The sequence below is a fragment of the Falco naumanni genome, chromosome 18 (assembly GCF_017639655.2).
Source record: "Falco naumanni isolate bFalNau1 chromosome 18, bFalNau1.pat, whole genome shotgun sequence".
Lineage (NCBI taxonomy): Eukaryota > Metazoa > Chordata > Aves > Falconiformes > Falconidae > Falco > Falco naumanni.
In genome coordinates, this window is record NC_054071.1 from 1,020,245 (window position 1) to 1,035,257 (window position 15,013).

At 44.0% G+C, this 15,013-nt stretch overlaps 1 protein-coding gene across 2 annotated transcripts in view; it reads right to left on the reverse strand.

Annotated features, from left to right (window-relative positions):
- Window positions 1-15,013, reverse strand: part of MAP3K3 (mitogen-activated protein kinase kinase kinase 3) — a 41,088-nt gene that overhangs the window by 7,657 nt on the left and 18,418 nt on the right. The window contains exons 7-15 of one of the 2 annotated variants that reach the window (XM_040617332.1): window positions 13,826-13,949; window positions 9,295-9,428; window positions 8,553-8,614; window positions 6,909-6,976; window positions 6,582-6,674; window positions 5,572-5,763; window positions 3,789-3,937; window positions 1,867-1,998; window positions 1,044-1,173 (exon numbers count right to left, since the gene is read on the reverse strand). In XM_040617332.1, the coding sequence (XP_040473266.1) occupies window positions 1,044-1,173; window positions 1,867-1,998; window positions 3,789-3,937; window positions 5,572-5,763; window positions 6,582-6,674; window positions 6,909-6,976; window positions 8,553-8,614; window positions 9,295-9,428; window positions 13,826-13,949 (1,084 nt within the window). Of the gene's footprint in view, window positions 1-1,043; window positions 1,174-1,866; window positions 1,999-3,788; window positions 3,938-5,571; window positions 5,764-6,581; window positions 6,675-6,908; window positions 6,977-8,540; window positions 8,615-9,294; window positions 9,429-13,825; window positions 13,950-15,013 lie in introns of both variants that reach the window. The other variant, XM_040617331.1, reaches the window with a different exon arrangement.

A 15,013-nucleotide genomic window follows, 5' to 3' on the forward strand; every position in this document is an offset into this window, starting at 1 on the left:
AAACAATTCTTCCTCCAAAGCCACAATAAGATCAAGAACCCTTGTGTTGCCTTTATCTGGTATGTGCCTATGTGAGATCCTCCTGCCCTCAAATAAAATGCACTTGTGCTGGGAAATAGGTTTATCGCTTCACTTCCCCACTGGAGAAGCCGAATTCAGAATAACAAGTCTGTCCATCCAGCACCCTGGAGGCAAGTTAAAACAGTTTGGCTTAGATGGGTGCAAACCAGTGAATAACTCACCAGGTAGGAAACCGTTTGGTAGAGCACCACATGAGCAGTATACAAGGTGTTATTCAAGAATCAGCAGCTCATTTCCCTTTGCCAGCCTAGAGGGGACGTAATGAAGATTTATAGGCAGGAACAAGAGCCTATTTTTCCTGGTTCCTTTAGAGCACAGAAAAATTTGTGTGGTGTCTGCCCATCTGTTGACATTAACTCTTAAGGAGACTGGCTGGCTCCATGGGGTTATATCGGGAAGAGGAAGATTAAGAACTAATCACAGAGGCTTTACATGGAAGATTGTAGGTTTCCTACACAGAGGAGGCAGGGCAGTCATGAGAGCCTGAGGTAAGCAGGATTGTCAAGAGCAGGCATGGAGCTCTTACTGCGTTTGGCATGCCTACCACCTGAGAAATGGTACTTTGGCCAAGCAGAGAGGAAATCAGAAGGGAATCCACAGGGAAATGCATGTGCCTTAGACAGGGAGCTGAAGTCAGGTGTCAACTCAGCCCCATTCTGCTGTGAGGAGAGAGAGATGAGGAGTTACAGGAGTGTTCCTAACAATTAGAGGCTTCCAGTTTTCCTTACTATAACCAACTGCCACACTCTCAGGTCCTGCAGAGAGAACAGCCCAACTTCCCTTACCCGGCCCAGAACACGACCTTCCCTAAGCCCTGCACATGGACTTGAGACCAAAAAGGGGTAACCGAGCAATGCAACGTTCAGAAACCCCAGCCAGGCCACTGAATTCTTAACACTCAGTTTCTTTTTTCAGGGTTCCTTTAGCACGTGGTATACACATGAATCACCAGCTGATCTTACCCTTTATGTCCCTGTGCACAATCATGTTGCTGTGAAGGTACGAGACTCCCTCAAGAATCTGGCGAGTGTATTTCCGGGTTACATTTTCCGTGAGAGCACCATACGCCTTCAGCTGGTCTTTCACTGATCCCTGCACCAAAAGCAAACAGAAGGGTTCGGCAAACAAATGCCAAACCACAAATCTTGCAGTCTCCATTCAATTCCCACGAGCTGTGACCGTGTCAGAGTAATGAATTCTGGCCCCTTCTAAAGCCTTTTTGTGAGGCTCTCGGAGCATCTCGCCCTAAGAAGCCCCTTTTAATAAAAGCAAGGACACGCTTTACAGCAAAAATGGCTTAAGGAGGTTCTGTCTGCTTCCTCCACCCTTGAGCCGCGCTGGTACAACCGTTTGTGAAGACAAGCAATAAAATAGTTCAGCAGACTGATCTGGGTCAAAGTCTCCCTTTTTTGCAGGGTCAGTTTTAGTCTAATTTGCTGTACTATACGACTCCGCTAATTCAGCCAGCCTGATTTACAAGTTGGCCCAAGTCCTGTGAAGTACTTTCGTAGAACAAATCTAGACTGAAGAAAAGAACTGGCTTTAGTGACGAAGGAAGGTAATGTATTTCAAGTACAAGACACTTAAGGAAAAAACTTGAAGACATGATTTGGGCATAGATAAAAGGAAGTGGTGGCATTATAACCCAGTATAAGAAAAAGGCATACCTAAGTGGGTATAAGGTGGATTATGTAGTTAAGAGTAATCACAGCAATTACTAAACCAACTAACAAACCCACCCATCTCACTATGAGCGGTGACTACGCTGCTTGTGTCAGCTCTTACCCCTGGCATGTACTCCATGAAGATTGTTAAGGTCTTCTCGGCTCGATCCCGTAAGCAGCCATAATACTGAACAATACGCTCGTGCTGGAGATTCTTCAGCAGCTGAATTTCACACTCCAGGGCACTCACTTCCTATGGATGTTGAAGGAGAAAATAAGGTTCCGGCCCCAGGAAATATTCCATCCTAATAAATTTCTCCTTGTCACTGGCAGGATGAGACCACTACTACACTGAAGAAGTCTAATCCATGGCATCGGTTCATCTACTTCTTGGAAAAGGCAAACATTACCAGTGCTTCACATTGATCTTACTGCATAATAAGCGGTAAATATTGGTGCTTTGACAGTTTGAAGACAGGCACTACTGTACATGGATTTAGTACCAGAAAAACTTCGTTTCTCGTCTCTATTCTGGCAGCTGAGTAACTTTAGCCAAGGTGGTTGAAAGCATTCATCACGTGCAGCACAGACATAACCTTCCTTGTCACCACTAAGCCGAGGGCCGTGAGCATTAATTTCAATTAGGAAACAGCTCTGAATATGGTTACAGAACTGACAGGAATCTTTCTGTAGGAATGTCAACCCATTACAGAGCAAGATGACAGGTGTTAAAAGAGTTCCTAAACTTCACCCAGTCCGGTTCTGAATCACACTGATGATTTTACTTGAATCAACCTTAGTAAATGGATTCCTCTCTTTATTTACTTCAAAGAGTCTGCAGCTATGCACATGAAACTGATTCTCTGCTTTATGCTTGCCACAGACAACAGGGTATCATAGCGCAAAGGCAAAAAGGCTATCCAACAATTTTAGACTGAATCAGAGATGTTTGTTGCCCAGGAAAAGTATCAGGTTCCTGCTGAATCCAGCGAATGAACAGGATGAACATCAAAGGTACTGGAGCACAAGGATTTATGGAAAAAGGAATGATGTTTTCCCCCAGATTAGTCCCACTTAACTCTCTCCATTCCTGCCACGGGAAGGTGCCAGGGTCACTTCTCTCACTTTGGGAGGATGCAGGTCCTGAGGAGCAAACCCAGCTGCTGCAGAGATGCATGGAACCAGAGAAAGCTGCCTGATTGGGCCAACTGATATTTTAAGGTTTGGAGTTTAGTGCCTTCAAAATACATTCTAGCCTGTTCTTCCTTGGCTCAGAGTTACTGTCTGATTTACAACAGAGGCATGGTATAATTTAGAACTTACCAAGTTAGGACTTATCTTGGCATCAATATCCCGTTATAAAATCAGAATAACATCTTCATGGATTGGTTATTCCAGCTCAAAGTGATTTTGTTCAATTTTGGGAAATTGGTACATTGTTAGAACACTAGAAAGAACCTAACAGCCATTCCAGCTGCATCCACTGTGCAGGGAGTTGTGCGCTATCCTACAATTTCCAGGTGCCCCTTCCCACCTCCACTGATTCTAATGTGTTATCACATTGCTGCTCTTGATTAACTTACACACCCACGCTTCAGTTTGTTTGAGGACAGGGAGAATTTAGAAGCAGAAATCGGTAATTAATACACTCGATACAGGGCCTACCATAAACCCCCAGAAAGTGGGTTTTGCAAATGCATGCAGCTTCTTTTGTTTAAGAAAGAAAAAAGTCCTGCTCTTTCTGGGTTTAGTTTCATTCACATCCATGTCTAACCAGGAACACAGGGCAGTCTAGTATTCCTCAAGTAACCTGGCAGCAAACCAAAAAGCTGAGAAGGGAGAGCCAAAAATGAAGCCAGAAAATGGATTTTAGTTTAGGCTGAAGGTAATAATACGGAAAAGTAATTTTTAAATGACTTCTATTCCTCTCCACATGACTTGAAACCCTAGCATAAACTACGTAAGATGCCAGCTTTTGAGGACAGACAGATACAGGCACATTACAGGACCTTACAGAATTTTAGAAGCTGTGGTGAGAATTACCTTGCTTGTTTCAGGACTCTCTGGATCAAACTGGACCTGCTTAGCTGCAAGCTCTCTGCCCGTGTCCACATCATAGCACAAATACACACGACCAAAGGCACCCTGGCCCAGCAGTTTTCCTCGTCGCCAGTTTATTGGAGCACTCGGAGCTAAAAAAGAACAGTAATAAATTCTCTATTTAAAGATACCAGTAATCTTTTCAAAGATCAATCACCACATTGGGATTGAAACAGGTATTTTGCAGCTGAAGAAACAGACACGAGGCACTCTCCCAGTATAAGGGAGTTAATGAGAGAACTCTGAACACAATCCAGCCATTCAGACTCTCAGGACCTGCTGACTGGTGTCCCATTAAAATGAAACCGTGAAACATTTTGCAAAGATATACTAGAGTCAAGTTATTCAATCAGGTTGATGAAATTTCATTCCACCAGCAGGGTGGATTCTACAACATCACTATCTTAAGAGACTGCATAGCAATTAAATAGTATCTTCCAACCCTTAATCTGTAGTTACTACATGAAGAAGAGCTGGATCAGCCTTCCTAAAGCAATGCCACCCAGCTGGGAATGACTGTTAAGCTTCTGGGACAACTTGAAGGGCATTACTTCTGAGCTCTTTGCCAACCATTGGTTAGTGCGGGGTTCCTGCTCCTGTGGGAAGGATTTCACTGCAAGGCTACGTCTACAGCAGAAAAATCAGAAGTCATAATTCCCCACTAGACAGTGATAAGGTAGGGGCCGTAAAGTAAGCACAGTGTGGGTATCTTTACCTGCTGAACAATCAGACTCCTAAAAATATACACGAGAACCAGCTAAAGCAGCCATCTCCAGTACCCCAGCAGGAGGTTATGTCGGCAGGGAATTATGAGTTCTCATTGTTCTACTGCAGTGACAAGCGCATTGCAGAAGCAGCGGTCTCCTGACTCAAAGATTAACACCTGAGCCCAATTTTCCAGACTGCACTTAATACCACAGCACATTAAAGACCAGCACTTTAGCTCTAACTTTGAAAACGGCACTAGACTCATGCAGTGCAATGCATTCAATTATGCTGCATCTAACAAGAAACTCTAAAACAAAGACAGGAACCAGCCATCTGGACAGTATGAAAATACAGAAGAGCTAAGAGATTAGCTTTGCCATGTCGAATTTAATCAGATTTACTGCCAGTCAGTGTTTTTGTGTGTCGCTTACTCTGCTGCATTAACGTCTTCATTTTGATCCTGAAATTACTGTATGGGATATCTGAAGTTAATCAGTAACGATTTATGTTCCATTTCTTTTTTTTTATAATACAAAGATGCCCAGAAAACAACTCAGAGATGCTATTAACACAGAAATAAATCTTTCTACTTAGGAACAAGTGAAATATATACAGCCCTTAACTAGCAAAATAACTGTAATCCACAAGCCTGACTACAAACGTTAATGTATCAAGAAAATAAACAAGCTTGTCTGACTGTTTTAAGAACCCTGTAGATCATCTAGATCCGATCAACTTACAGGTTTTTTCTTACTCCTTAGCTGAATTCCCAATGTTTTCTGAAAGAAAGGCAGCTCCCAGTGTAAGACTACATATTCTTAGAAGAAGAAGAGGACCTGTCTTATAGGTTGAGACAGGCTGGTCTCAAAACACAGCCATGCTAATTACGTGGGTTTGCACGGCTTGTTAAAAATCAAGTTATGGTAATATATCGGGTCTGGAGTTTCTCTCTGAAACCCTTTCTTGTTCATAACCCCAGGAGGCTGTTACCCCCTTTGCATCAAGGGTGACTGCTTACATTTGGTGGGGATGTTCCTCTCCTGCACACCGAGGGCATTTTCACTGTCGGCACTCCGCAGGCGCCCCCGGGGGTCCAGGTACTGCAACGCCAGGCCCAGGTTTTCTCCATTGGTGCTTAAGGAACGACTTGAAGGGACCAAGGTGAAAAGATTCCCTTGGTGACGCCGTATCCGGGGAAATGTCCTCCGGCCTGGCAAAAAAAGTAAAATTTTTAAATAACATGTGTGTAAGTGGAAGGTAACGGCTGGAGGTTGAGCAATAAGGAGAAGGGAGAAAAAAACCCCATGTTCTCGTCTGTTCCCGTGGAGTAGAATCTACTGCCAAACAGAAAAGATGCAAAAATATAACAGTTCAAGGCTGATGCTGCTTGAGCTCAGTGAAGCTTTGGATCATTCCCAAAGCAGACGGGAGAGAACACTTTGTAATGCCCTGCAAGATCTAAACTTGCTTTCCAAAGCAAAAATGTAGTTTACAGGCTACCACACAAGCTCCGAGGCTTGTTAACAACTACACAGAATGACTTCCTAGATAACATGCCTGGACTTGCAATTAAAAACCATAAACAAAGATAATGACAACTTGCACCTCTTATGAAACTTTGAGAAATTAATTTGCATAAAACCATCTGACGAGCAGAGATATGATTCTTTTAAGACACTGGTATATTTGAAAAACCCACAAGCAAGTTTGCATTGCAAATTAGCAAAGCATAATGAATCCCTGAGGTAGGAACCCACTATCTATGACCAAGGCTAATAACTATGTCCACTGCTCAACCCTAACAGTCACTCATCAGCTTGGATATCCCCAGAAAGGACAAAGTAAACAAAGAATTACAAACAGCCATTGTGGGTTGCTATGAAAATGTGGCATCGTGCATGGCAGCATTAACTGCAAGGACCAGGGCACTTCTAGACTCTTCAACTAGGAGTTACACTCGCCCATAGAGGTTGCCATTGCCTCACCCTCTTTTTCAAGCCTGAAAACAAAGGACTGAAAACAACTCACCATCGTTGTAGTCTTTGTGCTGCATGGAGACATTGTAGCGCCGAGGGTAGGTCCCACCTTTCCCCGCTTTGTCATAGATCTGATTCTCACGGTCTGGAATGAGATGCAAAGAGAGAAGTGAGGCTCTTTCAAAAAGAGTATGTTCTAATGACTGAGTTTTCCTGCAACAGCAGGGTTTTTAGGAAGAGGTAATAAATAACTTCATAGCTTTTCAATCAGCATATTCCCAGTCCTTACATTTATACAATCTCGGCATCCATGGAGGGTAGCCAGCAAACAGCAGAAAATGTCTGGATCAAATAATCTTTATACTGGACATTGACATACCTGAGAACTCCTGTCTATTATCAGGAAAGCTTTGTGCCCTTGACATCCGTGACTTCCGAAAAGAAGGACTATTAAAGAAAGAAGGCAAGAATAAGTTTTGCTATCTACTACAGTGAAACCTACAAGGACTTCAAATACAAGCTAATATAGTTGCACATCAGTAATGATGATTCTCAAATCTGTGTCCCTGCAATAATTTCACACTACATCTGCAAAGCTAAAGTCAGGCTAAGACCCAGCTAAGCAGACCACTTCCCAGTGTCGGCAGTCATCCTTCCTCTTCAGGCAGTGTCATTTATTCAGCGGTTCCCCAGTGTGTGGTGTAAAACCCAGCGCTTCCTTCAGACACATGAAGTGGAAGGTCAAAACCAAGGCTAAGAGGAAGAGCAGACCAGGGTACTGCTTGCAGGGCAGTAGAGAAGGGGGACTGCTGGCCCCAGTGATGTACCATCAGGGGTAAGTTCCTCTCATGAAAGCTCTGTGCACTTTCCTCTCTACCAATAGCAGATGAGCCTGAACACACACATAGCTTACAACCCTTGTGTTTCTCCCCAATAAGCAGGACGACTCCTCAAGCAAGCCTAAGTATGGCCCCTTATTTGGCTTTAACATCTCTTAAGAAATTACACAAACTGAATCTGTGCCAAAGCCACGTTATTCGCACTTTTTTTGTTAACCAGTGTAAATGGAGTAAGCCTGATACAGCTTTCAGACTCCCAAATGAGACTCCTTTCCTACTACAAAAAGAACAGCAGCTTCCCCAGATGATTCCCACTCTTACAAGGAATAATCAGGAAGGCTTTTCCCCCTGCCACTTAGGGCAGGAAAAGGGGAGAGAAAGACAGGTAACAAATGAGCAATGCCCCCCTGCCCCAATAAACGAACATATGCATGCACACACATAGGTTAACTCTTAAGTGCTTCCTTGTGACTCCATAAAGTGGAGGAAGTGACCGGCTAACAAACCAGACCTTCAGAGCTTGACACAAAAGCATACACTACCTACATGAATCAGCTTGGAAGAATCTCAGACTTAAAAGCCTGCTCAGTCCCGTATTACAGGTGCTGGGAAGCCATACTGGCTATTCAGGTTAACGGGACCTACAACAGCCACCCACCAAGACCTCAAGCAACACCAACAGCAAAGAAGAGGAAGAAGAGCATCAGACTATGACAAACGCTTCATCAAAGGAAGCCCCCCCCTCCCGCCCCCCCCATTTACCTCTGGAATTGATATATCTTGCAGGAGATCGGTATCTAGTGTAATGATGTATTTCTGTAACCTTAGAATAGTTTGGGTTTTTTTTTCAAATGAACAAGTAGAGCCTTGTCTAAAAGAGATTTAAATACCCTGCAGTCAGATGTTCTTGGAGCCTAGGCTCCAAACAGAGGCATGCTTCAGAACATTGTATTTGTAACATAGAGGAGCTGAAGCACCAGTTTGTTGGTATATGGTTTTGCCAGAAAATAAAACAGCCTTAAGACACATGAGAAATATATTGGGATACAGGTAGGAAATAAGTTCTTATTTCTCTCCAAGAAAATTTATGAGATGGAAAACAAACTTCTGCCAAAGTACAACTGGCATTTCCATTTGAGCACTTAAGTTTCCACCAGCTTGTACATTTGTACCTGTCTGCTGACCTGTCCAAGGACTGACAGCTTCCTGACACCGAGTTTTCAGCACTGCTTAGAGGGTCCAGCATCTGCAACACAGAAGAAACCACATGGCAATATCAATTCAGTCTAATGCCTAAAAGAGGCTGTGCACGAGGATCAGAGTCCACAACACCTTGCCTGGATGATGTCTTGATGAAAAGGGGAGTCTGAAGCTGTTTAGAAAGGACATTTTTCCTTAATCTCCCACAGAAATTCTTAAGGACATATCAAATTTGAGACATTGCTTTAGGTGTTGAAGGACTCTGCTGTGAAAATCGAAGTTTAAGTCAGCCTAGTGCTGCATTTTGATCGCAACTGCCTTCAGGGACAGAGTCTCTACCGGTGCTACTGCATTGCTGCCTCCACCTGCAAGTCGCCCTTTGGCCTTGCTTCCCACTTTTTTGAATGGAGAGCACAGTTTCAAACACGAGAGGGTCAGACAAACCTGGCAATAGGAAACCTGAGCATATAACGGCAGCAAAACTGCTCATTCAGAGGGGGAGAGACAATACGCATGGCAACTGCTTCTGGCAGTCCAACAAAGGCTTTGAACTCGCACATCTACAAGCCAGTTTGAAGCCTAGTTTAAATGAACAAAGCAGTACTAGCAGGTGCTGATGCAATTACAGCTAGTGAATATTTAGGAGTGAAAAAGAGGGCCCAGAGAGCAGCAGAGAGCTCCTTAACAGCTGGACTTACACTTTTTCTTCCTAATGTTCATACTTACACACTGTTCATTGGTTTCTGGGATGAACTCGCCTTCGCTGTTTATGCTGGTGTAGGAACCCTGCCGAGCAATGCGCTGCTGCCTCTCTGGAACGTACCCAGGAGGTGGTGAACTTCGGCCTGTGTTCTGGGAACCTGGGCCAGAAAGAAGGACATTTCTGATGTTTATGCTCACTGAGATGAGACTGCACACGCATGTACACAAAATAAAACACTAAACAAAATACTTGTCAGGGCAACCAGTCTTGTCTTGATAGTCAGTTTGACTCCACTAGCATCATTTACCTTGACTGACAGTACTATTCCTGCTAGTCATCATTAGCTGAGCTAATTATACTGACAGTCAGCAATTTCAACGTCAGATGGGAGCACTGTTACCTTTGTAAATAATCCCCAAATTTCTGTTTTACTGCATGAAAAATAAAACCGAATGACCAGTTTGGCTGAAAACACATGGAAGTCATTTCTGCAATTTCTGTTAATTAGATGAGACAGCTAGATGGACAGAGAGCATGTTTCGGGGCCAAAGGATGAGAAAATGTTTACTGATGACCTGAGTGAGGGGACTGAGTGCACCCTCAGTAAGTCTGCAGGTGACACCAAGCTGGGTGGGACTGTTCACCTGCTGGAGGGCAGGAAGGCTCTGCGGGGGGATCTGGGCAGGCTGGACAGATGGGCCGAGGCCAACTGTATGAGGTCCAACAAGTGCCAGGTCCTGCACTTGGGTCACAACAGCCCCACGTAACGCTACGGGCGTGGGGCAGAGCGGCTGGAAAGCTGCCCAGTGGAACAGGACCTGGGGGTGCTGGCTGACAGCCGGCTGAACGTGAGCCCCCAGTGCGCCCAGGTGGCCAAGAAGGCCAACAGCATCCTGGCTTGTATCCAAAGTAGCGTGGCCAGCAGGACTGGGACAGTGACCGTCCCCCTGTGCTCGGGGCTGGTGTGGCCGCCCCTCGCACCCGGGGGTCAGCTGTGGGCCCCTCACTCCCAGAGGGACACAGAGGGGCTGGAGCGTGTCCAGGGACGGGACACGGGGCTGGGGCTGAGGAGCAGCAGCTGCGGGAATGGGGGTCGCTCAGCCTGGAGAGGAGGAGGCTGGGGGGGCTGGTTGCTCACTGCAGCCGCCTGGCAGGGGGCTGTAGGCAGGGGGGGGTCTCTGCTCCCAGGTAACAAGCAACAGGACAAGAGGGAACGGCCTCAGGTGGTGCCGGCGAGGTTTAGGTTGGACATTAGGAAAAACTTTGTCACCCAAAGGGTGGTCAAGGATTGGAACCAGCTGCCCAGGGAGGGGGTGGAATCACCATCCCTGGGGGTGTTTAAAAACACCTGGATGCGGTGCCTGGGGACACGGCTGAGCGGTGGGCTTGGCCCTGCTGGGTTAAGGGATGGACCCGACGGTCTCAAAGGTCTTTTCCGACCTAAACGATTCTATGAAAAACATTGTACTCATCAGTTAATGGTACTACCTGAAGAGTTTCTGTTGTGCAACCTACTGGGAGAAACTTCACCCCCAGGATTTTTTTTTTTTCCCCTTGCAGATCTCAAAGTAGATTATACTTTAGAAACAGGAAGATACAAAATCCCTTTTTGCAGTGACCTACCCACCTGCACCTCCCACCACGCCGTGCTGTGAGCTCCAAGAAATGCTGTGGTCCAGCCAATCTACTCAAGGTCATCCACGAAGACAGCATTTTAAGATCAGCTCTCAAGCTGTGCTCTTTATGATACTGTCTTTAATTAACTGTGTGTACTCAGGTGCTATGAAAGATGGGTAAAGATCAGCAAATACTCTCCCAAGGAAAATATTTTCTACAGAAGTTATTGTAATAAAGAGTGAAGGCAAACATTGGCAGAAGCTAACTGAAAACCAGTGCACACGCCTTTTAGAAGACTGCAGAAGGAAAAAAACCCTAACACTGACACAGCTTAGAGTGCCTTGGGGGGTGAACTGCTTTAAAAAAAAATAAAATTATCTATTGCTTAGAGCTACCACCTGATTTTCCAAATCGCTCTGCAGGGCTCATGTGACATTACAAGCCAACTGGCGTGGAGATAAACAAGAGAGCGTGCTTTGCGGCTGCACTGAGTCACAGGAGCACACTTTCACTCTTTCCGATACAATGCCATGGCTGGCCAAAGGGAGCCCAAGCCCTGCTGGCACCAGCCCAGCCGCTATTGTGGAAAGGCCACCATCACTGGGCAGGAAAAGGAAGTCGGCACTAAATCAATGTATATCAAAGGAAGTGAGTGGAAAAAACACAAATGCTGCCAGAATGCTTAGAAACATTTTTTTTTTTTTTTTTAAAAATAAAAGTTATCTTTACTTCCAAAGCCCTGAACTAGTGACAGCAGACTTGAGGCCCGTCCACTTGAGAAGACAGGAACTACACACAGATTATCTCCTGCATGCAAACCACTTTTGTTGAATGCTGCTTTTGACTTTCGTTGCATGAGGTGGTATGAATAGGAAAGTCTCTGTAAAGTTAGGAGAGAGGGGTACATTCCTTTTCCAAATCAAAGATAGGAAAAGAGAAGGAAGAAGAAATTGATTCAAGACTGAGCTATTGCTAAATTACTATCAGACCTCTGACAGAACTGGAACTATTCCGGACCTCTTAACAATGGAACAGTCTGGTACTTTGACATGTTCAGAAAATAAACCCAATGCCTTCTTGATTGAGGAATGACAGGCTAATCAGAAAGCATCCATAGGCTGGGATAAGAGGAGAGTCTGTACAACTGGGATACAGAAGGGGCCCCTTATTACTATACAGTTTACCCATGACAGGCACTCAGTACAGTCTGTTAGCTTTGGCATTATTATTTGGATACCTTAGAATGCCAATAAAGAAGAAAGATATATTTTTTTTTAAACAAAATATTTTTGGCATTGAATTTGTCAGTGAAAAAAGAAACGTGGTGTTCAGATGTGCATGGATACCACTGCCTTCTTCATGGGACTGAGGAATGTTGCTCTTTTTGTTCATATTAACTTCAAACTAGAAAGGATAGGAGAACTCTTTTTGTCCCGGTTTCAGTCACGTACTTCACAAGCTTTCAGCACTTTGTTGTTTGTTTGCTGCTTGGTAAAAGCAAACTATACAAAAGGGGATCAGCAGATGCTAGACAGGATACAAGCAGGTTTGCTAGACAAGTCTAGTATTGAGAACTACTGGACTAGTTCAAGTCCTTCTCTACTGAGCTTACTCTCCCAATTACCTTTGGTCAGAACAATGTGGATCTGACTCTGGTTTAGACTGTCTGGAGACTGTCTGATCTAGTTTAATTGGATTTATTATTTGACACTAAGACTGCACTGCAAATACCGATCTGAAATCCCATAATGATTATGTCTCAAGTTTACAGAGTCAGTGAAACGGAAGCACTCCTCTTCCACAGAGGGAGCTGGTTTAGAACTCGGAAACAAAACAGTTCTGACATTCCCAGCTCCAAGCACTGCCCTCGTGATTTGCAGCACCTGTCCTCTGAAGCATCAGGTCTGACCAGCCCTAAACTAGCTGCTGCAACAAACACAGCCATCCTCTGCTTCCGTTTCCAGAAAAAATTAGCTTTTCTCACTTTTGAAGCAAAAGTCATTTGAACAGAACACCATCTTAGGCTCTAGCCTTCATACTGCAGGTCCGTATGATTGCTCACCTTCTTCCTGCTCTTTCACTGCTCACCGAGTTTCCCACCAAGGAGCCAGATTCTAAATCACAGATTTATTTATTTTTTTTTTTACTTCTAAGTCTTTGAAGCAGTTTCACTTTTAGTGTTTCATAAAAAAATTTCACAGCTTTGAGTATCCATCTACCACAGTTTTGAATAGTACCACAGAGTTATACAGGGACTTGTAACATAGAAATTGGGACAACTCAGACAAACCTACCAGACAGAAGACATAAAAATTACAGAGCCTTACGTGGACCTTTCCACTAAACATGAGTTCACTAAGCTCACAGAAAGGAAAAGAGACAAAGGTATGTACTACTCTGACTTTTCTCATTATCTTTTGTGCAGCTGTGCCAGTCACTTATGGTATTAACCTTGTGCTCTACTCATTTGCTAATTACAAGAGTGAAAGGTTAGGGAACTCTGTGTGTAGGGCACTCGTTGGATATGCAGTAACAATTCCTGTGCTACTAGTAAAATGCTTGATTACAAGAGTGAGGACAGATTCCAAAGCCCAACATAAAAAAATAAAAAAAATTTCAAATCTAGGTTTCATGAACTGTAATTGCCAATCTAAATAAAAAGCTTAATGGACCCACGTAAGCTTTCCAAATTTCTAACCTCAATGAATCTGGCTTTAGGACATCCCCTTCAGCAGCTCCTCAGCTGTTCAACAACTTACTAAGGAACTTTGAAACATTCTATTGTAAACATATTAAGAGCTTTCGAAAATGAACTGCCTTGTCCTAGAATAACCTTTCAGTTTCTCGTGGCATTCATAAACGCTATACCATAAACACTAGTGCCCAAAAGATACATTTCACAAAACAAAGACAAGCAGAAGTGGCAAAAATACTCACTGACAGACAGATGCCTACTTCTGGGCTCTGGCTGCTGATAGGGTGTGCTCACATCCCCCACAGATTGGGAAGTTTTAATCCTGACTTGTTTGGGCAGTCCAGAATGGGGTGAAGAACTGTTTTGCTGGGTAAAATAAAAAATAAATAAAATAAAATGAGACTGAGGAGCTCAAGCAGTCTGGCCACAGTTTCAAAAATATCATGTTTAGTAGCAAGAAAGTAGCTGAGAAACAGTTCTAGAGCTTGAAATCTTATTAACTTCACAGAACACAAACAATAAAGGCATCAGAAGAGCAAGCTTTATAATTATGATGTAAACCAGGAGTTGAACAACTAGAGGATGCTGCCCTCCAGCCTCAAATCGAATGCAGGATTTACAAGTCTCGATGTTTGTCTTCCATCAGCAGCTACCTATGAAACCAACAAGATGGGGCTCCTATCACTCACTGAGATCAGAACACGGAAGAACGTACAATTTCTATCAGCCACCTTGGCCAGCAGAGATAAATTATAAACCTTGCACTGTCAGAAGCGGTTAGATAGCAACCTGACTCCCTACAATCTTTATAAAGTAAACTGACCATTCAGACCATCTAAATGAAAATAAATTCTAGAGAGTTTAAGAGCACAAAGAATTTGGAGATGTGAAGATGAATGCTGCCTGTGCTGCTTCCATTCATCCTTCCTTGAACTTACATAGACATAACCTAATAAAAGATCATTTTTGCACAGTGCCTCCATCTCATTCAAAGCAGGAAGATGAAAAGGAGACATGTCAATGGACTTCTCCCCAGTCTATTGAGAAAGATAGAAGGGGTAACTCCAGCATGCTTTGTAGGAAGAGGAACTGCAAAAAACATTTTGCAGCTTCAGGCAGTAGGATGTTCCCAGAGCACAGCTCTGCCTCCTGAAACTGCAAGGCCACTTCAGACTCCAGAGGGTGTTCACTTGGAAATATCTAGACTGCAGCTTCAGGCAGGTAACCCCTCTGTGCTCTCTCTGCAGATGGCACAGGGAACACGGGCTCGTAACAGAAGGCTGACCAGGACTCCAGCTATCTGAGGATGGTGCTCTAAAATCTGAACATACGAAATACTACGAATTGCCTTCCTCAAACAAATGAGGTCCTATGCATGTCAAAGCACGTGCTCAATACTAGTGGACACTTTTGATTTCAATCTTCTTGTC